Here is a 25559-nt window from a genome sequence, read left to right as displayed (position 1 = left end):
CCAGTGCTTTTCCTCTCCTGCCTTTGATCTTCAATATTCATATCATTTGTATCAGCAGCACTCCCTGATCACCTCTGTTCCTGGATTTATTGAGAATGTGTAAGGCTATACACACATAAAACACAGAAGATTTTTTTAAAGCAGTTTTTATGAAGTCAGTTCTTTAAACAGAAGAAAAAAAAAATCTTTTTTTCATAAATGAACCCCAGTTGCTTAGTCAAGCATTTTCCTCCCATACAGAATGCAAATTACAAGTAAAAAGATAGCACAGCCAAGCATTTTTTTCCTTGCTGTTGACTTGGATAGTCAAAATCATCTCCACAGCCATCGAAGCATTACAAGGTCCAAAAGGTTTTCCTGTAAGGTATAACCAGGATTTGACCTCAAACTTTCTTGGCAAATGGCTATCTGAATAAATTCTTCAGCTCTTCAAAATGGAGTTATTTACTGGTTTTAATATCAGTCAGCACAAAGTTACCATAGTTTACTCTAAAATGTTGGTGTGCCATTAGCACATTTCGAACTGGTACCCTTCTCCATCCTCACCAGTCCCACAAGAAAGGAGAGAATAAAACAGAAAACCGCCTCCAGTGCCTAACTTCTGTCCCAAACCAGAAACAGATACAGTTGAAAGTTTTGGAAGGGAAGTTTGTGCACTTGCTTGTTTTAATGAGATCTTACACTCTCATTTCTCTGTTCCTATTCACAGAAGTTTCAAAATTACAAGTGCAAGTCTTTAATTCCTTTTGGGACAGTATATCCATACAAAACCCATCACATTTGTAATTTATTTTTTTTTTGTGTCACATTTTAAGACTCTTTTCTTAGGAGAAGCCCATGAAGTGCTTACCCAAGCAAGTATATACCAAGTCATCTGGGCTTAAGCACTGTGATTGCCTCAGAGTCCAAAAAGTGTTGCAGTATGGCAATAGCAAACATCCCATGATAATCTGCAGCACATTTGATCAAACACCTCTTGCTGCTCGTCACAGGGAACCCTTAATGCAAGGATATGCAAGCAGCAGGTGGCCCCAACAGGACTGACTTTCTCTCTCATTAGTCCAGTAGGTACTTCCCATGACTTTAAATTCTGCCTTACTCCTGCTAGTTGAAGCCTAAAAACTCCTCTGGGGGACATTTGTGAAGGGCAGACATGGGAAGATGAGGTGTAGAAGGGTAGAAATTGTGAATCCATAATTCTTGACTAGCAAAGCTGAGCAGTAGTCCTTCAGCTAGGCCTACAGATGCCTGCTTCTGATACATGCAGGTACAGGAACATGTACGAGCCCTGGGACTTGGTTTTACAAGACTACTTACCCACTGCAGGCAGTATCTAAAACAGGTCACAGTCTGGTATACATTTTAACTATTAGAAGATCAAAGCTTACATCAGCTGTACTGGCCTACCCCAGGGATAGTGCAAATCAGCCAGACTGGAATCTATTCAACTGTAAGTTTCTATACCACTCTGGCAGTATTCCAAGCTTTAGCTGTTTGATTTCAGGTATTACTTACAAGTGGTTGCATTATCAGGTTACTCTTCCCTCTTACACAATAGTAGTTTAAATTAGCCTATTTGGAATTAGCCTCTGGCAGCAACAAACAGCATCTCCTCCCAGAGGTGCTGAGACTTCTCTGTCCTGGTCCTCACCAGCTGTAATCTTCACCTAGCAATGTTAGTATGTTTGCTTTGTTCAGCAAATGTAAATGTTGCACTAAGGTGACATCACAGTTTGTTAAATCAGCCCTGCAAATATCAAAGCCAATAGTTCAGTTCCAATTTAGCTCCCTTGTTTACTTTTTCCATGATAATATCCAACCTTCATGTTTAGAAGCCACTTCTGATGATTAGCTTGCCTCACTCAATGCACTCTTTCTTACAAGAAGAAAAAAGACTGTGGAGACATTCCTGTTCAATACTGAACCATTAAAAAAAAAAAATCCCAGGATATTTATTAGTTGTGTACTTATTTCCTGGGTGAACCTCTTGGTACCTGGGCTTGAGATTGAAGGTATTCTGGTTCAGCTATAAAAGTATGAAGACACACTTCAACAGCAATACATGAGACCATATTCAGGTCCCAAACTGATCGAAGTCTTAATCCGAATCTGGAAAAGACAGAACTGATCTCTCCAGTTTCCAAGAGGACAGGGAAGTTAGAATAGCAGTTTTATTATTGGCTCTTCTCTGGAGTAACTACTTCACAGAGCAGTTATATATATTTGAGTTATATAATAAATAAAAGGTCAACAACAGCAGAACTAAGGTAAAAAACCAGCTTCCTACTGAGTGAGCAGCTTTGGTCACGTGTTTGAATGGGACACTGGCACTAGAAAATGAGGTGATAACACAGTTATAAGGTCTCTTTAGTGTTATCCCTGAAATGGCAAATCCAATGTTTTCCCAATATGAACACATGCATTCAAAATTAGAAATAGCAGAGTTTAACTTTTTCTCTTTATAAATAAATTTTTAGAGTAAGAAGAAATGTACACTTTCACTAGAAGCACTTTCTTTTGCAAAAAGTTTACAGCAACTCCATAAACCTCCTCTTAAGAACATGTGCAATTCAGCATGCCCCTGAAAGTAGCAGATAGCATGAATCAACTTGCCTAAGTGTTTCATTTGTGCAGCAAACATCAGCCCCAAAACATAATGTCATTTTTGATAAAGGGACCCTCTGAATTGTTGCCCAAGTTATCACATCTGTTGTCCCATTTTCCCCTTCTGTGAGTAACAGTTCTAATACTTTATATCATAAAGATTTAAAATCTGTTATATTTAGCAAAAGGGCTTTTCACTATTTGCCCAGAAGTTACATTAATTAGTACTTTGGAATTACAACATATTTCATTTCTTGAAATTGATAGATTTTCTATACATGCTGCAAATCAATTCTTCACAGGCCTTTGGAGAACAGGGTAAGTCCACAGCTACACGTTCATTGTACTGCGTCTGGCTGGGACGGAGCATAACCAATGGTTTTTGTTACTGTTGTCTTTAAAGTGTAAGGTTATGAAAAAAGGTGAAGACAGCCCTCAGTGCCTCACTGATAAGCAACAATGAAGGCATATTCATTTTTTTCACTCTTCAGAGGGAAAAGAACTTGGAACAAAGAACATCCTTCAAGTTTAACAGTCACCATCTAGACAATGAGCACCTAATCACCACTTTTAAACTGGATTAATTTATTTCAATTTCAAAGCACACAAAAAAATAGGAACTTTGTTTTTAAACAAAGCTTACCTTTAGTTTCTTATTTAGTTTACAGCAGTATCTGTATAACATTGCCAAATTTAAGGGTCCAAAATCTCCATAGAAACTGGGGGAAAAAACAAAACAAAAACCAGTGTTATTTATACAAAAGAACTATGCAAATTTCAACATTCATGTAGTTGATAATTAAAGCTGCAAATTAGTAACTTCTGCAGGATACAGAGTAGCCAATATACATGGAACATCAGATAAGTCTTTCATTGTTAAAGAGGACAACAGTAACAACTAATTTGAACTCATTTGTAGCTTCAGTTTAAGATATTCCAGTAACGCTCTTTCCCATTATATACACACACTTAACTGCAGATTTTTTTTCTTCATCCCATGATATGCAGTCTGGTTTTGGTCAAAACTACAGAGTAAAGAATATCAGGACATGATCTACATTGAAGCCATGTTGACATCATCCTAGATAAAGATTCTACAACTGCTTAAGATGAAAATATATCATTACACAGTACTAAGAATAAGCTACATTGAATTTCTTGTGGGTAACAAATTTATTGAATTACGTCCAGTCTTGATGTCTGTCTGAAATTTAAGCATATTTCTTCATATACCATCCTTCAGTATTTCAGACATTATATGTTATATATACACTTTACATCTAATTATTTTCCCTCTGTCCCCCAATCCTTGTCTCTAGCTCATTCTTCCAATTTATTATTTAATTCATGCTGTAAATATCAGTTCCTCATTGTTCTTGTTTCTTTCCTAGATTTTTAAACATTAGTATTACATTTGAAGCAGTAAGTATTTGCCTTAAGGTAAGAGCTAGTAGATGCAGTCTGTATAGGAAAAATAATTGCCCAACAGGAATTCCTGGCAGGGATTTACAGAGCTCCTCCTAGCTAACTCTTCATATAGGTACCTCCACAGCAGCCTTGATGCAAGCAATTTATAGCAATCTCTTCTAGAGCTTTCCCCCTCTCCATTCATTGTGCAAAACTGCTCAAAATTTAAGCTTCCCCCAATAAATTTCCCTTTGTGTATAGAAATCTTTATCTTGATGATCCTTTTTGGTGCTTATAACTTGATTAATACCCTCTTCCCCATATCCTCTCAAATAAGAAGGCCAAAAGCAATGCAAAAAGAAGACAATTGTATTAGTCTGATCACTATCTAGGACAAGTAGCCTGCCTGCCACACCAATGCTATTTCAGTATCATCTACTTTACAATATCAAGTAACAATGTAAGTGTTGGTTAAGATTCAGTTCAGCCCTTCAGAACAAAATATTAAGATGTAATTACAGAAGCTAATTAGCTGGGTGAAAGAGCAAGCTATCCAACTACTCGGACTTTATTTGCAGGTTGCACAGAAGTAACTAAAGAGAAAAATGCAGTGGCAGTAAAGCAGGGCTTAACTTCAGAACTCCTCATCTCAGCTAAGTCTCCAGATACAGTCAACAGTTACAGATATTTTTAAAACAAAACCCTCCATATGGTTTTTCAGAGGTGAAATAAAAAAGTTCTAAGGACAAGTATGAGTTAAGACAAAAAAGAAATTAAAACTGGAGTTTTAACAACACTGTTGCTTCTAGAAAAGCCGTATAGAAGGCTTACTAACATCTTTTCCCCTACTGCTGCACTAACACCTCCAAATAAAAAACCCTCCACCCTGTCTTGCTCCATTAACTATTCTTTAACATAAATACATGATGGAAGAGTAGAACTTAGGATTTAAAGATTATTTTGGAAAAATACTTTTTAAAGTATTGTGAGAAAACATGGAATGTGATAGTTACTGTAATACAGAACACTTTTTTAAAACCATTGAAAGCAAAGTAGCTGAAAGATTTAATGAAATACAGTTCACCTAAAGAACTGCAGAACTTTATAAGCCATGCTTTAGGATAAGTTTTTATTTTATTACTATTCATTTGCTAGAATTACATCAATGATTAAATTCAAAGAGACGTACAGGAAAAGTACATGAAAATTAATTTACAAATTTATCCGCAACAGACGAGTTACTACTTTGGTGGGCATAAGGATAAAATACGTTTTAGTCTATCCACGAAATAATTGTATTTCTGCAAAATGAAGCTATTAGGCTTCTCAGCCATCAAGTTAAAGATGTCACAATCTTGGACTGACTATTTCTCCATCACTTATTCCCATTAAGTATGGTGTGCTTCTCTTAACACAGTGGAGGCCAGGGCAGAAGTATCTGTGTTTAAGACTCGGGTCCTATCACCATTTGTCTCTGCTGCAAAACAAGATATTCCTTAGAATCCAAACACAGTCATAAGGAAAGGTGCTTTTAGTCCCTGCTGCACCAGCATTACTACTACCCAAAACCACCGGCAATTCCCAAGTTATTTACATAACACCACGTAAGCAGTATAAACCAGCCACTGGCTTCCCTTATAAACCACTGGGGTTGACATGTGAGGCAGAAAGGTCATGTTACATGCATAATTTTAACTTTCTCCACTTAATACCTCTAAAGTGGAATAAGTTGGATTATCCTTTTTTTAGTAGGGCTAAGTGAAACAAGTGCTTTACAAACCTCCACATCAAAGAGTTCTCTGAAAGAGAATGCAGGGCTCAGTACTGAAGTCAGTGAACTCTGATCTACAAAATCTTTCTTCAACTGACATCCTTAGACCTAAACACAATTACTGACATGTTGAAGAAGGAGGGTTTAATCTTATGCACCCTCATTACTTTTTCTATAAAAGCCCATTTGTATACTTGAATTAGAGACACTTCATCCTGACTCACCCAGAGGATTTTCATCTTAAGAACAGAATTCTGACATACAGTTAAATGTAAGCAGAAGATAGGAAATGGGGAAGAAATGACACACCAAGGCACCATCTGAGTAAAGAACTTTATCTGGCAAAAGTTGAAGATAAACATAAGAAAAAGTCAAATCCTATTATATGGTGGTCATGATAACAATCCACTCATTTTACTTCCACCTTTTACATCTAGGTATTTTAACAATGCATTTAAATACAGTAAGTCAGAATGTCTCTGAAGTCAAAGCCAGTTCAGAGAGAATCACTTACAATGGAGGTGGGAACCACATATGAGGAATAGATGGCAGGTATGATATTAATTAACATTTAATTATATTTTGTTTTAATCAAGTACCTAGATGATAGCTGAAATTATTCTTCCCCCTCAATCCATGGAGGTTTGCTATCCTTAGGCTTCTCAAACTAAGTAGTAAAACCCCAGAATACACTAGATGAATATTTAAATAGTCTGCTTCAAAAATACTATCATGATGCTACCTGGAAGCAGTAGCTAAAGTTTCTGGTATCTGCATTCTCCTTAGAATAGGTTCCTAGAACCACTTCTTCCTATAATTTATTACAACATAAGATCTGAGGCACTTGCTACACTGTATCATAGGAATGGTCATCCACCTGGAAAGGCCAACCCATAAAGGGCTCATTGGTCTACTCTGTCATGCAAGCAGCTACTTGCATGTAAATTCTTCCAGGGAATTCACGACTCTTTAGACAGTAACACAAGTCGTTTCTGACTGCAGTTCCATGGGAGATCACGTGAAGGCGCCATGAGTCAGTTCAAGCCTAAACTGGTACCTCTTCTGCATGTAAAAGTCACTTTTCACTAAGCATTTGAATACCTGACTCTGGAGTTTCAGAAAAATGATAAACAGATTTCTTGTCTTGAACTATTGGATGGTGACTTGTTCAGTCAATAAAGGAATAATATAGCCTGGCAGACATTTAATTGAATTGATAACCTCCACAGAATCATAGAATATGCTAAGTTGGAAGGGACCCATCAGGATCATCAAGTCCAAGAATCACACTATATTCCTGAGAGTATTGTTCAAACACTTCTTGAACTGATATCCAACCTAAATCTCCCCTGACTCAGCTTTATGCCATTCCCTTGAGTCCTGTCACTGCTCACAAGAGTGAAGACATCAGCACCTGCCCCTCCACTTCCCCTCACATGAGGATGTTGAAGATGGCAATGAGGTCTCCCCTCAGGCTCCTCCTACCCAGGCTGAACAGAACAAGTGCCCTCAGCCAAACCTCATAACGCTTCCTCTCCAGACCCTTCCCCATCTTCAATGTCCTCCTCTGGACACTCTCTAAGAGCTTTTGTATATTGCAGTGCCCCAAACTGCACACAATATTCCAGGTGAGGCTGCCCCAGTGCAGAGCAGAGCGGGGCAATCTCCTCCCTTGACCAGCTGGTGATGCTTTGCCTGATGCCCCCCAGGACATGGTTGGCCCTCCCAGCTGCCAGGGCACTGCTGACTCAGATTCAGCTTGCCATCAACCAGGACCCTCAGGGCCTTTCCAGCCCCTGGTTTCCCAGTCTATACACACAGCCAGGGCTGTCCCATCTCAGGTTCAGAATCTGACACTTACTCTTGTTAAACTTCTATGGTTGATGATTGCCCATCTCCGTAATTTGTCAAGGTCCATATTAACATCAGTCAATTGATCAGGCCAAGATATCAAGTTATCTTCCAAGACTAAAATGCATTGCTTATGCCTTACTCTAGATCCCTGATACTTGTTCCCTACAGATGGAAACATCAGAGCAGTAGTTTTCTATTGCCATTCACTTCCCATCAGGGCCTGATGTTACTGATGTCATTGGTTTAGTAACTTGAAAACGGAACCACCATTTAACAACTGCATTCACTTTCTGGAGTACATGCACCAGAAAAGGAGTACAACTATTCCCCAAACTACGAAGTTTGCATTCTTGAAGACTAGCAATCCTATAAAGCCATATATCTGCCAAAACAGGAGCCCCCCAAGCTTGAAATTACTCAACCCAAAAGATAAAAGCCAAGAACTTGGTAAAATAACAAATATACAACTCCCTAAGTGCAAAATTTCACTAATTTTTCAGCATTTTACAATTAAAATTTACAATTTTACAACTAAAATTAAGCAATGGAACTGAATTACAGTAAGAGAAAAATTCTCCACTTGCTTCTCCATCCTTCTTTCCCAGGCTGGAACATTCAGGTCACTGCACTCCAAGGGCCTTGCTGCATCTGCTCTGAGTCTGGCCATTAGGCAGTACAAGAACCAGGTACTGCACAAGTGGCCAAGAGACTATCCCAGGTATGTGCTTCAAACATATGCTAAACACATCTTACACACAACAAAGTTCCTGGATGGGCATCAAGAGGATTGTCCCACCCATTCATTACAACTTCACAGTTAGACTGAATAGGCAAGATTTCCTGACTTTCTCCAACTTCTGCTTCCTAGAGTATGTTTCTCCTCCCTGCTTCTCAAGCACATGAAAAAGGTGTGCTACTCAGTGGCACAGTTTCCCTGCTCTAGCCCAGTGATTCCAGTAACACGTGAATTGTGAGGAGCTTTCTTATCTGGGCTGAGACAAAATCCCTAACGCTTAATACTGCTTAAGGATTGCATGCTTCTGAATAGACAAAGGATGATACAGCAAATATAACCCTGGAAAAGTCACCTCACTGCTTGCATTTGGAGGTAGGAATAAAGCAGAGGCTCTCTATTATTCAAAAAAACGTCCCAGATATTAACTCCATTTCTTCGTGGAACTTCCAAATCCTCTTCAAGATCCAGATTCTTCACAACGCAACAAGAACTCATTGATTTAAGTTGTAGAGAATTAAATAGCTATTCCAAATACATTCTTTTTTAACACAATGCTCCTTGACATCAAAAACAAGTTAAGAAGAGGTTCTTCCACTAAAAGCTTCCCTATGGAAGAATCTTCAGGTCCTGCTAGAAACCTAGCCTCTTTGGAAGAAAAAAAGTCATCTTAATAGAGGTCAAGATCCTCATATGGGGTTTCCTGCACCAAGGTGCCCAATATAAAACTGGAGCCTAGAAAACAGTTCTGTTTTATCCTGGTTTCCTTTTACTGGGAAAAAAAAAAAAAAAAAAAAAAAGAGAAAATTGCTCAATACTACTGGCAAATGCTTTTATCTTTAACATATTAAAAACCAAAGACCAATATGGTATGCAAAGAGCAATGCATAGATATAAAATTTATGAAACTGCTAGACTGAAGAGCACACCACAAGTGCTAAGGGATAGCACTTCACAAGTATCAAATGTGAAATTATGTCAGAAGTTTGTGTCTGAAGGAAAAATTGACACTCCCAGTTCTTAGACCTTCTGGTTTAATTTTCTGATGTGAAATTAAAATTTCTCATTTTAAGATGGAAAACAAAAGAAAGCTGGAGCATTATGCTTAATACTCACCTGTAAGAATTCAACATACAGAAGTTTTTTCTCCTCTGTATTTACATTCACATTGATAGAAATTAGAAGTTCAGAAATTTCCTTTTTTTTTTTTTATTTTGGACTTCAGCTTGTCCTGGTCATCCAATTGTCAAGGTCAAGTCTTCAAAAGTTACTGGAGTGAACAAGAAAGCCCCTGTTCTCTGTGAAGCAACAGCTCTGATTGTTGGAACAAGGCTAAGTTTAAGTTTTCTGTTTCCTTTCAAATGATATAAGCCACAGAACGATGGAGGAGTTCAGGTTTCTTATGCAAGTGCTGTTACTGAAGAGCCACAGAAAAGAAGCATTTAGCCAAAGCAAAACCAGACAAGTTAACTCTTACTCTACTCACAGGAAACTGCTTCTTTGCATATATCCATGCAGTAGAGGAAACAGTCCTCCCTGAATATTATTGTGGCTAAGCACCTAAGAATCTTATTCTATTGCTGCACAACTAAAGCAGCTAAGGTGAAGACTGCTGGGAAATGGGAAAGTAACATACCATAGCTTGAAAAAAAGCTTTAGTGTAAAGCATAGGATACACAGAGACTATCATATTAACTCCTTTTACACCCTACACGATGTCAGAGATTAGATCTGCAGAGGCTGTTTATACAAGAGACTTAAAGTGAGAACAAATGACTGAATAAAACCGTTATGATTTATGAAGGCTGCCATTACAATTTACCAGTAAGAAATTCCTGTTTCACGTTATTTAGATGTTAATTTTGTTTGAGAAAGCTACTCAAAACAAAAGGACATTAAAAGTTGCTTTGATAAAACTACGAGAAAGCCAAGTTAACCAGTCAAGTGTAGTCTTCTCAATCCAGATCTGTTTACTGAAAGGTGAAACATGAAAGACGTTATTCTTAGAGAATAAAAAGCTTCTTACTTAATTGAGGTTTTGCCAAGGCAAGGCTTGTCTATTTGCCAAATGACAGTCTTCATCAAGCTGGATTATTTCTCATTAACTCCATTTTTCTGAAGTAACAGTTACCTGCACAACATTACCCTGAAAGATTGGGTTCCATTCTAAGCAGTAGCTCAGACTTTCTCAGGAGGAAACTCAAGAGTTTCAGAAAACCTCTGACAAAATCTTACAGAAACAGAAACCTTAAAAGACTTCAGAATTGTATAATTTCATTCAGGTTTCTTATTCTCTTAACTGAGGCATTTACATACCATTTCCCTAGCATAAAAGGTTCAAGATTAAATTGCAACACTTTTAACTAAAACAGTGACAGTTGTAGGGAGTTCCTAGTCAGGCAGCATTTGAGATAGGCTTAAATGCTTTTAAGAACACCTTCATTATCTTTTTAAAGTGCGCATGTTTAAATAAGACAGTGTTATGAATTCATTAGAACAGCTGAAAACTTCAAGTGAAAACTGAAGGCTAAAGTGCTCAAGATTACATAACCACACTTTGTGTACAATTTAGTAATAAACCACGTGACAGGCTGCAATAGCAAGCAAGCACTTATCAGACCAAAACTTCCCAAACCATTAGATTTAGCACTACGGCTGCTTTGTTTAATAAATGCAGCACACTACTAATGTACAAAATTACTTCCTTACATCTCTTCAAGAATGGGAGAAAAAGGAAGCGAGGCAGGAAGTTTTTAAGTACTGCATCATCCAGTAACAGGCCATCTGTAATCAGACAACTCCAAACCTACATATTCATGAGGTTTTCAGATAAGATACCGCTTCACCTGACACCTGACACCTCTGTAAAGTCAGCTAAATAAAATTCTGTAACGAGCTAACAGAATAAGGCCCACAGAAAAGCAGTTTATTTCTAAGCACAGTGAAGTATCTTTATCACTACTGTGATGCATCTAAACAGAGTTAAGTCAATAAACAATTGTATTGGCATAATTAATTACATACCTTGCAGGTGCTGAGTAGGCATCTCCTATCCTCCTCCTCAGAACACCGAACAGTTCATTTGATAAAAAAGCAAAACTGGCCACGAAATTCTGATCACAACAACCCAGACAGGCTATTTTGAATGAAGACTCTGGAAATGACCGTTATGAGCTAAAGCACTTCAAAACTCACTTCCAAGTATTTATTTTGCTATCGTGTAACAAATACTTCCAACCACTTTCTCAGAAAGAAGGCTGCATTTTTGATAAAATGAGCAGAAGATCTGATCTGGTACATTAAAGTTATATTCCACTACTACTTACAGACAAGCCCTAACATGAAGCCCCCACTTTTTGTGCAGCCTGTGAAACGAAACAGTGTGACGTCAAGCTTGGTGATGAGCATAAGAGAAGCTATAGCAAAATTAGTATTTCTCCAAGAACCGAGTCTTGAGATTTATTCCTCAATTTGCCTCTACCTTTCCAAATTCAGAAAGGTATTCAAGAGTTATATAAAATTGTAACCCTAATGACACCTGCTTTTGCTTCCCTGAGACCGTATGAACTTCCTTAAATATGAGGGGGAAAAGAAAGGGCGGGGGGATAAAATGAGGCATGGGTTTACTACTAAATATTGCATACACTGATAGTGATAGGTGCAGCAAAACAAATATCAGGGGAAAGTTTAGCAACATTATGCAAAAAAGTTAGGCTATTATAGAAAATTCATTCATACCACCTGGTAACTGTCAATTTCTACCTCATATCACATTTTAGTATTTTGAGAGCACAAAAGTGACAGTACTATTATGGTATCAGACACAGGATACCTTTAAAACAGGTAAAATAGATTAGTTACTGTCAATTCAGAAAATACACCATGAGTTACATGTCCAAAATCTTTAGATGTGCTCTAGAAAATAAAAGAAACTGCTTCCTTCCACTATCTGGTAATTATATGTGATATCAGGTTACACCTGGTATGTAGTTAACAGATAACTGGGTTAAGGAGTATACCTATGGAATTTCTCTTACACGTTAAAGAAAATTACTTCCCCCACCCCTCAAATTCTTCTGTACTTTTTTTTTTTTTTAATATGACACTGTCCTCACACAAAATAACCCAGTAACAGCCCTTGGTTAGCACAGTCCTCTGTAACTAACAATAGAGAAGTGCTCCCCCTTCTTAACCACAAGATCAAACACCACATAAGATTCCTTCACCCTTCCTAGAAGCATATTAAGAATTAAACCCAAAATACCTTAGGTCAAACATAACACAGAAGTCAAGAATAGGAAAAAGTTTTTTTCATTAAAGAAAGTGGAACCTTTTCAAGCCACACAAATTGCTCAGGACCTTCCCCAGTTGAATTCTTCTTTCAATATTAGGTCAGCCTTGCCTTGGGGTACTCCCAAGGTGCCTTCCAATCTAAATTACTTAATGATCATAACAGAACCTACTCCCAACCCAAGCAGCTGATTATGGAAGTCAACTTGTGGCACGAATCCTTAGGAACTCCAGCAGAAAATGCACAGCTGAAGATGAGAAAGACTCAAAAACATGTGTATAAAAGACACCCTAAATGCAAGCTGGGCATAGAAAGTAAGCTAAAAACCAAGGAAGATTGGTTTACACCTTCACAGAACAGTGCTGAAGTCACTACAGAAGCGAAGGAAGAATGGTTGATGCTGACAAATTCTTCAACCCTGATGGAAAGGTGCACTAAAAACAGGAGCTCACTTTTTGTTTCACTTCTGCTACAGCAATGCCTTTGTTAAGTAGGTAGATAAACTGTCACACGTGAAACAGCTGAGTTGGGAACACAGTGCAGAGCATCTACTTTTTAACCACAGCAAAGTGGTTACTTTACTTATTAAGTGTATTTATGTCCTTTAATAGTTTTCACAACTATAATCAATTTTACTTTTAACCTTTTATGTGCAGTCAGTGTTTTCTGAACACATGAAGCTTTACTTCACAGAAAATACTTTTTCTGCTGTTCTAAAGCTACAAAAGCCATCAGGAAGTGCTATCTCAAAACTTTCTTATAAAACAAGTTGCAGATGCTCTTTAAAAGCACTTTTAAATACTGCATTCTTAAAATGCTGTATTAAAGGTGATCACAGTCTCTATATAAGAAAATAAAGGAAACATAAAACAAACTATCGTTTCATCTATTCATGCCAAATAAGAGTCTTCTATTTAAGACACCATTTAATAAAATGAAATTAGTCTTAACAGATCTTCATGTTGTAAACAAATCTTACAGGGCTCAGATATCCTTCTCCTAGTTCAACCAAAATTTAAGCCATTTAACTGGCCTTGCAGCTATTTTTGTGGGTCTCTTTTTTAACAGTAATCTTGTTAAACTAGTTTCAGCTCATAAATAAATATATTCGGGCTAACTTTATAGTCACGTTCCGTGCAATTAACTAAATAGGGCAAAAAATATTCTACATAGTATCAAAGTGTGTTGGGAAGACCCTCAGGTGATCACTTTGAATATGCAAAACCTAACAGATCACAATACTTACTTTTCATAGACCAGTTCCTCATCCGTACAGAAGTAGTGGGTGTTTACTGTACTTTTCGGTTTATTTCGTAAAGTAGCGAAGTACAACCGATCTGAAAGACAGATTAGGGCAGAGCGCCGGTGGGTGCGGGCAGATGCCCGGCCGGCTGCTCGGGGCACGCCTGTCCCCCCGGGCGGAAGAGGCTCCGCCGCTCCTTTTTCTGCTGCGTGAGCGGCGGCGGGAGCGCCCGGACCGCTCCGCCCGCGGGCCCTGCCCTGCAGGACTCCCCCCGGCCACCCTGGGGAGCAGCCCCAACCCCGGGCTCTGACCCCGGGCACAGCCGCACGGAGCAACAGGTGCCGGCCCCGCGCCCTCCCCGCCGGGGCAGCGGGGGCAGAACCCGCCGCGGTGCGCCCGCGGCAGCCGGGGGAGGGCAGCCCGCCGAGCCCGCCAGGAAAAGGGGCCGAGCACGCAGCAAAGCCGGAGCAAGGAGGCGGGAAAAGCCAGCGGGTTTCCTCTCTGAGGGAAGCCCCGGGAACCCCCGCAGGGAGGGGACGGGGCGGCTCCCGCCCCGCTCTCACCTTTCACGAACTCCGAGGCTCCCCCCAGCACTTCGGAGGCAGCCGCCGCCGGCTCCATCTTAAACAGGGTGCGGAGCAGCGAGGCGCGGGGCGGCTCCGAGCTCATGGCGCTCTCGGGCAGCGCCGGCGGGGCCGGGGCGCGCTCGCTGGGACCCGACCCGCTGCCCAGGGGGGCCGCCCGCCGGGGCCCACGGTGCTGCGAGCGCGGCGGCCGCAGCCCGCATAGGAGCGGGAGCGGAGCCGAGAACGAGCCTGGGGACACGGCGGGCAAGCACCCACAAGGACTCCAGCTCCACTCCGCCCCCAGCCGGGAGACGCCCCCGGATAAAGCGGCAGCGGGCGGTTACCAAGCGACCGGCAGCGCTCTGGCAACCCCGTTACGGAGCCTTTGTCTCGCCCGGCCCAGGGCTGACGCGGCGAGTGACCAGCCCCCCCGCGCTCGCCCCCCGGCCCGGCAGCGCCCCTGCTCCGCCAGCCAAAGTCTCTGCGCCCGGCGCGGCCCCGCCCTCCGCCCCGCCTGCCCTGCCGCCCACCGCCCGGGCAGCGCCGCCGCGCCCCGCTGCGCCGCTCGCCGCCTTTCCCCACCCGGGGGCGGCCGTGGTACAGCGCCCCGCGGGGACAGGGCGGGGGCCGAGGTGCAGCTCGGCGGGGAGCAGGGCTGGGCCGGAGCGGTGCCTCAGCAGCACAGGCGGGCTGCAGGCGAGCTCCGGCCGGGGGCAGGGGGAGCGGCTTTGGGGGAGCGGCTTTGGGGGAGCCGAGCACGGGGGAACCGCGCAGCGCTCACTGCTCTACCTGGGGCACCGCTCACCGTGACAGACAAAGCGGCTGGCCAATCAAGGGCCGCCCTCCTGGGCCTCCAGCCAATGAGCCAGCGCTGCCCGGGGATGCGCCCCGCCCACGGGCGCCCGCGGGCCGGGCTTTGTGCTGCCCCTCAGGCGCGGGCCGGGCCGGGAGCGGCGGGACTCGGGAGCGGCGGGACTCGGGAAGGCGCTGGCGGATGGAAAGAGCTCTCCTGACGCGCTGGCTCGAGCCGTGCGCGCGTTCTTCTGCCACCCTCCCCTTTAGAAAGAATTGGTGAGTGCCAAACGAGGCAGACGGTCCGTCTCGTGTTTACAACTAAAGCAAAAAAGTTGCGAACGAGAGGTAACTTGAGAAGGAAAAAAAGAGAAAAAAGAGTTATTCTTCCACCCAACACCTTAAAAAGATGTTGTAATACAAAGCCATATGCAGCCCTGAGGTTGACATTATTATCACCATCTTTCCCATGCAATATAAATAACCTACTGTAACTACCAGTTCAGATAATTAATCCCGGTGTGTCTGCAAATGAGACTAAACATGAGTGTGAAACACTTCTGACTCCTCAGTTTTTATTCTAGTGTCATAAGTACTGGATAACCTTTAAAGCTTTACAAATAAGATGAAGTGCTACAGAAAACACTTCTCTAGTGCAACTTGTTGTGCAGTTGCTTATTTTTTGTCTTGCTTCTAATAATTTGTACCTGTGTTCATTCATTGCTTCATTTACTTTTTTTTTTAAAGCTCCAGAGCTAATATTCGTAAATATGACTTTGTTTGGGCCTGATTCTGTGAACTTGGATCAGTAACATCATTCTCAGTAGTAAGTACTGTTCCATACAAGATGCTTACATGACTGAGACCATAGTCTTCTGTAACAGCAAATAAAATAAATGTTGTCAGAATGTATTTACTTTTCATGGAAATAAATGTGTTTATTTTTCCTTATATTGTTCTATAGGATTTTTGCTTATATTTAACTCTGAATTAAATCAAATATATTTTTTTTAATTTTTACTTACAGGCAATTCTCTGAGGGGTACCATAGCCTTACCTGTAAGAAAAGGGGTAATAAGGTGTTTTCTCCAGAACCATAGTTTTTATAACACCCTTTGATCAAACTTTCACTACAGTTCAAGGTAACATTTCTAAGTCTGTTCTGCACTTAAGGGGAGTTTGAATGAGCATAAAAATAGTCTTAACAATGCTCTCTTTGGCAACAGAAGCAAAGATGGAGCAATGGAACATCCTGCTATCCAGAATCTAGAATCCCTAGAAACTATTTGTGTCAAAGCCTATTATTTGTAAACTCATCTGCTGGATGCTGACTCTAGGAACTGAAGAAACTGAAGCCCTACTGTCAAATGTTTGCATACTGCTTAATACCTTCTGCAAAATTACAAGTACTATTTTTCATTGCATAGAAGTTCTCGTTTGTGGCAATTAGCAACAGCCACCAGATACATTTAAACTAATCTTTCTTTTCTTCCCTGTTAAAATATGTACAGAATAACCAATTTTTTTTTTCATTTCCAGTACTGCATCTCGTATTTTTTACTATTATTTAACTAATTCCACCTTGTAAAATGCTAGCTTTAAGAATGTTTTCAACCAGTTGTTATTATAATCCATTCGAATTACTCGTTTTAACATTTGATATCAAGTGTCAAGGCTACAGTGACATCTTGTGGCATTTTTTGGTAAAGAAGCAATCTTCTTACAGTCCTGTTGCATTATTTGAATACTAATATCCTGACTTTTTCAACAAGGATTTATCTTTTAGGTATTTTAAAGCCGTATGTTGCATAAATATTAATTTCTACACAACATTCAGAGGTGGTGATGAATCTGTTTAGACTCCAAAATATTTTCTAATGACATCTAGGTAATATCTTAGAAGAAATAATCACATGCATATTATTTTGTTTTTCACTAAAGAATCACAGGCACTTTTGTAATCACCAAAGGATAAAAATCAGCCTTTAAAAAATAAGCAAAAAACCCCTTTTGGTTACTAAACAAAATGAATTATGACTGGAGCTGAAATCTTACCTTTGAATTTTCTTTGCTCTCTAAGACTAACTCCTTAAAACTGTGGTTTTTTGATGTCCTTTTTTCCCTCAAAAGTGGGCCTTACCTAAATTAAATGACTGTATGTGCCAACAAGTACACGTTTTTTAAAAATAGAAATCTTGGTGCTGCTCATCTGTATGCAAACTGTTTAGACATCTAAACCCCTAAAATTTTGGTAAATAATCTGAAAATCATCACAAATCTGCTTCCTGTATTTTATTTGACAATGATACAAATTAAATTTAACAGTATCATTAAAAGCTTGTTCTATTAATTTTCTCACAGATACAGAAGAACAAAAAAACCCAAAACAAATCAAAACAAGTCCTTCCCTCCAACACAGAGCCCAATACTAAGATTTGGCTGAGCTGACAGTTTGTTTCACATTTTAAAATAAGATAAACAACAACTGTGAGTCTTCACAATTCTAGTTGATACTGCACAGAACAGAAATTACGGAAGACCAGTAAGTAAATGGAATACAGTAAACTACCACTGGAAAGTTGTATTTCTGGAAAAATGACAGACCTCTTTGTATACTACTCAGCACTACAGCACAATAATTAAAAACTACTTTTCACTATTACAACAAAATTAAGCAGACTTTACAATGCCATGTTAGGATTTTGCCCTTTGAATCTTACAAAAGTACTAGGAAGACTTCACTGAACAGAAATCAAATCCTTTAACACTGATAGAACAAGGCAATAGAATCCTCTGTTCCCCCCAAACACTCACACCCTGCTGTAAAGAACTTGTCATATTCTTCAATCACTTTTTGTTCAGCTAATGTATTACAAAGAGATGATAAAATTATACACTTTTTGTGCAGATGCTATTTGTTTACTAGGTATTGGCTGTTATTAGTTGCCCACAGATACCTTTGAACTTATACTAGGAATCAATTAAAAGCTGATGCAGATGAAACTAAATCTGCTTTGCATGCCAAATCTGGTTCTGTGGTCCAGGAAAATCACTGTCTTTTGTTCTTCCATACCACAAAACCCCCCCAAAACAACCCTTCTGCGACTGCAATGGAAAAAGTTTGCCCTGTCTATCTTAACACAAAGTTTCCAGAACTACAGAGCCCTAGTTTAACAAAAGCTATTGACAACAGCTCTGTTTCTTGCTATAAATGAAGCCAGGGAATTCAAAGACTGGTAATAGTCTATCCCTGTCAAATATCACTGTGCTGTAAAATACTTTTTCCCCTAATGCTTTACCCATTCATTGCACATTTTAATCCTGTTGTCATAGTCACCAAAAACAGAGAGGGAACTAAAAAGCAAACACATATTTGAGAGAGTAGTTAAAAAAAAACAACAGACCTGTAAAATTACAAAATGTACACTGTAATAAATGTAGAACAGCTTGCTCTTACTAGGAATTGTAAATAAGACTTTTTTAACAAGCGAGGATTTTCCTGGGCCCATTTTTGTATCAACATAAATGCAAAATATCAAAATAAAACGAAGTACTAAAGAGAGTATTAATAAATAACATCCCATCCATTTCTTTGACCGCTTATGTGTCATATTTCATGTTTCTTACATTTCCAACTGCTAGGATTTACCTTTCAGCTGCTTGCAGTGTTTCAGCAACTCTAGGCAAATCAATAATAGGAAAAAAAGCCACATCACAGATCATTTTCCACTATCTCAGCAAGAATAGATATGGTAGGCAATGGTTTTAGTAATATCTGAAATTAAGGTGAGGTAAGGTACTCTTCTTGCTTTCATAGCAGCTTCAGAACATCTCAGGACACCGAACAGCTTATATACAAACTTCAAAGGGGTTTTGTACAGGAGTGTAGAAGCCTGGCCAGCAGTTCACTGTAGCTTTTCTTCACTGGGAACAGAAGGAGGTGAGGAGAGGGAAGGCAAGGAAGCATCTCAACATATAACCATCAAAAATATGCCTAGGCCTCATTAGACTAGATACATATATTCAAGAAAAAAAACACAAAATGTAAGATCTGAAGAGGGGAAGTGCATTTTTCACTGCGTGTTTCTGAAGAATTGGCCCAATCAATTATAGTAATTTTTTAGATTTTAAGGAAAGAGGATGATTTTATCACAGCTAAATGTTGCTATATATTAAGTTTTGAGAAAACTTACCTTGGTGAATTAGTTTGAAAGGAAAAAAAACCACATAAAAAGCCCAATGGAGAAAAATCAGAGGCTACACAGAGGGATGGCCAAGATGCAGTAATTACACCTTCTTCTCTCCTTGAACTCAGTGCAGTTTACTGAGTACAGTTTAACATTTAACACCTTAAACTCATCGGCTTACATTTTATTTTTGTGATTGGCATAATTAGGAAAACCAAACTGAGAAATCATGATATTAGAATATTTTAAGGGCATGCCATCATAAATATTAACCAGTTTATTTACACAGTAGGATCTCTGTAACAAATGCTCTGCTCGGTGCCACATTCCAGAATAGCCACTGTTAGTGTCTTTTTCTAAATTTCTTATATCAACAGGCTTCACAAACACTCCTGAAGGCTTTCCAGTATGCTTGGCTACCAGAAAATTCATGGCAATATCATCACAATTTTGAGTTTCATCTATTAAGGCGTAAACTGCTTCTGGCTGTCGTTGAAAGTCTTCTAAATATCCACTGTGAAAAAATGCTGCCCCAATAAGAACCATAGAATACTGATCTCCATTTCCAAATCCAGGGTTCTGCAATTCAAAGCTGCCGTAACTGTATACACCCGAAGGAGTAGAAATGTGCTTTCTAGGAACAAATCCCACTATATGCTCTGGAAATTGCTGAAAGAAAAAAGAAATTTTAAGAAATCGAAGTCAAGCCCACACTGTGAAATGTGTGTTAAGTACGTTCATAAGAGAGATTTATGCATTTTTTTAAATGACATTATTGCTGGGAAAGAATTAAATTGTTGACATATGGTCCTTTGATCTGCATAAATGTTGCAATTAAACAGTTTCACAAAACTGACACAGTATGCCTCATTCCACTTCATGCAGTGCCAAAAAACATCTATCCACAAATTGCAGCTGTGTATTTGGCACTGAAAATAACTTTACAGACATTTTCTCTTATTTTGCAAAGCCTAACAGTTTTGTTTAACAAACTACTATACTACAATAAATTTCAATAAATTCAGCAGTTAGTAGCTTCATGTTTTTGTAAGTAAGAGAATTTTAAAGTTATAGATTACAAGTATAGCTACTACTAAAGAATATTTTTGCAATTTCTACTATTCAACACTTCAGTCCTTCTAAAATCTAACTTTACAGCTAGAAAACCAACAGTCAAACATTATGATACAGTATTACTCACAATTGAGATTAATGGTTTTAATTAAAGCCACAAATACTGCCCACCAAGATGCAAAACATTACCTGCCAAACAGAAAAGGCAAAAGCAAGGTCATGAGCACTGACTAGAGTATCATCATCCATCATTAAAACAGCTGCAGGGAGGGAAAAAAGAAAAACTTTTAATTTATCAAAATATTAAATACACGAGCACAGCACGCAGCACAGTATTTGACAAATTAAATGTGAAATTTTTATCACAGTTAGGCTGAATTACAACTCCTTGAAAGTAGATTGAGAAAAGATAACTATATTTCAAAGCTAAAGCAAGGTTGCAGCTTCGTGGTAGCTGGAAGCAAACCTAAGTTTTAGATTATTTGCCAGGCTGTAACAAAACCCAGCAACTTTTGATCATCTGTAGTACAGCTGGAGAGAGATGTGTTGGAAAACTTGGGAGTGTGCGGCAAAGCAGCTTAAAATTCTACGAATCTTGTGTAAAGATACAACTAAAATAGAGTTAGATAGCTTTCTTTAGCATATGAACCTTATAAAGGGTTCTTAGTGTAAAATTTTACTCATCTCCTCGCTACTTGCAAGTTCTAAGTAAGCAAGTTAAATAAATTGCACAGGCAACATTCAGTATGATTAACTACAGAAGGAAGACTCTTTGCCTTGAATTTTAAACTATCAGGAAATGGAAAAGGAAGGATATTCTTAGAACTCCAGATGCATTAAAACTTTTTAGGTTTGCAGTAGGCACAAATCCTATTACAGTAAATAAAACACTTGGGAAGTTGGAAGTTTCTAACGTCTTCCTAGAAATCATGGGTTTGGAGTAGCAAGGCATGTTAGGAAGGGGGCAGTAAATAGAATTACCTTTACTAATCATGAGTAAGGTCAGGTCTGTAATGCAACATATGGGGGGGTTTTCCACTTGAAACAAACAGGACTTATTGTTGTACACCTCCTGGAAAGAGCTTAGGAAGAATATTTAGATGAATAGCCAAAAGACTGGGGAAAATACTCTTAAAAGGGATGCATAATTTGAGATAAAAAGCCAGACAGCAAGGGAGGGAGGCTTCTCAGAAGAGCAGAACATGCTTGAGAATTTAGTCTTAAAAGGAATGGATTAAATCAAGTCTTTACCAGGTGACTTGGGTCCAGATTAATGCACACGCAACAAATACATGCATTATGAATTTCAGTTTACACTACAAAAGGAAGAGAGGCTGAACTACCTATGTCTGCCTGGGGAACAGTTGCAAAAGACCATGAAATACTTTGACATCCCTCTTCTTTTTCTTTACTCCTCACTGACAGCCTGTTGGTGGTGTGCATCTGATATCAGAACATCGGTTTCCTCTATGCTACCCACATTCTATTAAGTGACCCAGCACATCCATAGATTTATTTACATAGCATAACTCAAACCATCTCTCTTTTAGCATTCAGATTTTAAGCACGAAAGTCATATCAGTGGTAGTGATATGAACTTCTGATTACCTTTTGTTTCCAGCTCAGGGAAATTCTGCAGCCTGTTTCTCATGCGATTTACACTTTGAACTTTAAAGACAACAGGGACAGGATGAGGCCCCAAGGAATTCCACATCTCCTCTGGTGTCTTCTCACCAATGTTGTTCCACACAACAATTACTTTATGTAGGTTGGGGATGGCTTGATAATGATTTAAGAGCTTTAGCAGTAAGTCAGTTCTATTATATGTCTGCATAATAAGAGTAAATGAATCCAAGGCAGACTGACTCTGAGGTTTTGGTTCCCTTCTCAAATTGGGCAATTTGTCATCTTTGATGTTGGGAAGCAAAGCTGTTAAAGCACCTGCCACAAGAAGTAAGACGATGATCACCACAGAGGTGAAGCGGAGTAGGCGGATTCCCATAACTCTTCCTGGAAGCTTACAGAAGTGAAAACACCTTCAAAACAAGTAACAAGAAAGGGAAAGTCATTAAATCCATGTTAATGAGCAAAGCTCCCACAATATTAAGCAGATTTTTGTTTAAGTAAATAAATAAGGAGGATTTTAGGACTTCAGCCAATTACTGTCAAGACAGATACTTCTGGTACTCTGTTTCCATGTTTACTTGCTTTTCAGCTTTCTTTTTTAATTTTGAATTTCATTCTTTTGTGAAAATGAAGCCAGAATAATTCTTCAGATTGTTCATTGTTTCTTACTTTCTCAGTACTGTGGTTTTGATTGAACATAGACATAGTTCATCAAACCTATCCAGCTGAAATTAGAAAGCAAATTTATACACATTCAGTATTTTCAGCACTGCAGGAGCTCTACTTCAGCTGGGAAACAAAAGGGAGAGAAGGTACTTCCTTGAGAGCTCCTCATACAGCTTCCCCTCAAGGCCCTTCACCATCTTTGTAGCTCTCCTTTGGATGCTCTCTAATAGCTTTACATCCTTCTTTTACTGTATTCTTACTTTAATTCTTATATTCATATATAACTGCACAGGACCACCTGGAGGTGAGGCTGCCCCAGGTCAGAGCAGAGCGGGACAATCCCTTCCTCACTCAGCTGGCAATGCTGTGCCTGATGCCCCCCAGGACACGGTTGGCCCTCCTGGCTGCCAGGGCACTGCTGACTCATTCAACTTGCCAGCGACCAGGACCCCCAGGGCCCTTTCCACCACACTGCCTTCCAGCCTCTGATTCCCCAGTCTGTCTGGATATCCAGGCTGCCCTGTCCCACATGCAGAATCCAGCACTTGTCTTTGTTAAACTTCATACAGTTTCCTTTTCTCCTCCTTTACTCATAAGATTAGTATGAATGCACTACTCTAAGCAGTTACTCATCTATACATATTACTCATGTTACTCTGTTAGTAATTTTTAGGCTTTCAGCAGGGAATTCTGATCAAATTCAGAGATCTAGGACAGCTGAACAATTACAATTTTGGAGAGTGTTTTTGTCTAAGAATTTCTAATCTTTTTATACCATGCTTGAAAATGGGAATATAAATTATTTCACTCTAAAAAGTCTCACAACTCACCTCATTGTTGCCAAGTAGGATCGTTTTTTCCCCCCTTCTTTTTATAGGGCAGTTGTTTGCGATCTTTAAATCTGTTAAATTAAAGGGACTCTATAATTGAAGATCAACAGTTATCCACAGCTACCCAGCATTCTTTTACAAGTAAAAGCTCCTCTCAATTATTGACTGATATATGCATTCATGGCAATTATCCCATCCTTCTTCCTACTGCTCAGTTGAATTGTCTCTGCCTTTCAATGAACACTCCAGAAAGAAGTTACTACACCAGATGGTTAAAAAGAAAAGAACAGCATGTTTCTCAGCTTGTAAAATTGTCACCTTGTGCCAGTGCAATGTCTGTGTGTTCCATCCTTAAGTTCAACTACAGACATACAAGTAGTTCTCCAGAACCTCACTGGTTGTTGCTCTGTCACCAGGCACTACTAAAATATATATTTGGCTACCACAGTCAGTCAGGTACTCCCAATGAAATTATTTTATATTATGGCTCATCCCCTTCAGGGTCTCCTTCCACTAAGTTCATGAGTTACATCAGGGGTTTAAGACACGACATTTTGTTCTTCCCATCTGGTTTGGCAGCTTGGAAAATATAAGTGTAAGCACATAAAGGAAGGATGTACAAGATCCTTCCTTTTGCAGGACAGCAATATAAGAAACCTTTGTCTGTTAAGGCTCCTAGATTGTGGGAGGGATTTTTGTTCCTTTAAAACTAGCTGAACAAAGAAAGAGTCTTTAATTTTTATTTAGGAAAGGCACTGTGAAAGCTCAGAGAACAAGAATTTGCTGAACTTGTTGAATAATTGAACCGATGTGAAATCTCATAGGGGAAATTGTTTGGGCTATATAAACTTGCTTCTTAAAAATACAGATTCGCAATTTGTGTGTATAACAATCAGAATATGTCCACATATACAGGTCTTCCCAAATCTGAGTTCCAATCTTACCATGACTTTGTGAGAAGAGGTCACTGAAGCTATTTCTAGAAGCTAATCATTTGTTTTGGTTGCCTAATTTTATAGGTTTAAACAATCACACACTACTCCTAAAAATTATTAGCAGCAGTGGTTACTCAGCATTCATGAGATCCACTGTATCTTCATCTTATGTGCTTTTGAAAACCTTAGATCCTCTTTCACCAGTTTGCAACCTAGTTGCAACAATACTTACCAGTATTGTAATGATAAATTAAAATTTAAAAGCATACAATATGGTTAGCTGTTTACGAGGCTTCCTTCCTTATAACACATTCTAGTGTTTACAACACGTAGTGACAAGCAAATATTATATTATTATACAATCCCTAATAAAAATAAGCTTCTATTTGGATTTTTTAGAATTAGCATCATGGCACTTTCTGATGTGCCTCGAAAGCGCAGATCAGTTTTGCCAGTTAAATTATGAAACTGCAATGCAGGATTGACCTCTTTTGAGACATCGTACAGTACTTCCTGTAAACAACACTAAATAAAAACGACGAAAATAAAACCCCGCTGTCAAAACCCAGGGTCTTAACCCTCGTTCCGAGAAAAAGACTTCTCGAGCGGGTTCCCCTCCCTGGGCAGGCAGCACCCCGTTAGCAGCACTGCAGCATCGGCATCTCCCGCCCCGCGCCCGCGGCTTCGCTCACGTTGCGCTCCCTCCGGCCGGGCGGTGCTCCCGAGGCGGCACCGGCAGGACAGGACAGGGCAGGGCAGGGCGGAGGAGCGGAGGCGCCGGCCCGGCCCCGCCGCCCGCACAAGCCGCCTGCGGTGACTCAGGGGCGGCCCCGCGGCGGCGCCGCTTCCTGCGGGGCGTCCCGGCGCTTCCTCCCGGCGGGCCCCGCGCTGCGGGACGGGCCCCGGCCCCGCCGGTCACACGCGGGGCGCGCCGCGGCCCCGGCCCGCTCCGAGCGCCGCCGCCACAGCTGCGCCGGGAG

General features: G+C 40.0%; 2 protein-coding genes across 10 annotated transcripts in view; both read right to left on the bottom strand.

Annotated features, from left to right (window-relative positions):
* The window catches only part of CDC14A (cell division cycle 14A), a 56788-nt gene extending 41495 nt beyond the window's left edge, over positions 1-15293 (bottom strand). For 2 of the 7 annotated variants that reach the window (XR_003572176.1, XM_027892356.1), the window contains exons 1-3: positions 14467-14687; positions 13907-13997; positions 3248-3323 (exon numbers count right to left, since the gene is read on the bottom strand). Coding sequence is in view for 6 of the 7 variants with exons in the window: in XM_027892356.1 (XP_027748157.1) it covers positions 3248-3323; positions 13907-13997; positions 14467-14572 (273 nt within the window). In the remaining variant the exon portion in view is untranslated. Of the gene's footprint in view, positions 1-3247; positions 3324-13906; positions 13998-14466; positions 14691-15274 lie in introns of those variants that run through there. The other 5 variants (XM_027892358.1, XM_027892360.1, XM_027892357.1 and 2 more) reach the window with 5 other exon arrangements.
* A 2247-nt stretch (positions 15294-17540) lies between these two features.
* Positions 17541-25441, bottom strand: EXTL2 (exostosin like glycosyltransferase 2). Of its 3 annotated transcripts, XR_003572171.1 has the most exons (6): positions 25272-25441; positions 23645-23715; positions 22131-22558; positions 21504-21604; positions 20712-20782; positions 20075-20117 (listed from the first exon to the last, which is right to left on the bottom strand). XR_003572171.1 is itself a non-coding variant. In XM_027892322.1 (5 exons), exons 2-5 carry the CDS (start codon positions 23647-23649, stop codon positions 19626-19628), a joined length of 996 nt encoding a protein of 331 aa, XP_027748123.1. In that variant the 5' UTR covers positions 23650-23715; positions 25272-25433; the 3' UTR covers positions 17541-19625. The 3 variants fall into 3 exon arrangements, 2 of the variants coding, with proteins under 2 accessions (XP_027748123.1, XP_027748124.1); XM_027892322.1 differs by lacking the exon at positions 21504-21604 and having other exon boundaries at positions 17541-20117; positions 25272-25433; XM_027892323.1 differs by lacking the exons at positions 20075-20117; positions 20712-20782 and having other exon boundaries at positions 21485-21604.
* Between the last annotated feature and the right edge of the window lie 118 nt (positions 25442-25559).

The sequence above is a fragment of the Empidonax traillii genome, unplaced genomic scaffold (genome assembly GCF_003031625.1).
Source record: "Empidonax traillii isolate 1590-97213 ecotype Southwest subspecies unplaced genomic scaffold, ASM303162v1 scaffold347:size1123457, whole genome shotgun sequence".
Lineage (NCBI taxonomy): Eukaryota > Metazoa > Chordata > Aves > Passeriformes > Tyrannidae > Empidonax > Empidonax traillii.
This window is presented reverse-complemented; position numbering and strand designations above follow the sequence as displayed.

Excerpts from the sequence above, each read along its gene's own strand:
- EXTL2 (XM_027892322.1), bottom strand. Across the intron at positions 20,783-22,130 it reads CCCTGAGCTGGAAACAAAAG|CTGTTTTAATGATGGATGAT; the intron begins GTAATCAGAAGT and ends CCCTCCCTGCAG. Across the intron at positions 20,118-20,711 it reads TTGCCTTTTCTGTTTGGCAG|CAATTTCCAGAGCATATAGT; the intron begins GTAATGTTTTGC and ends TTTTTCTTTCAG.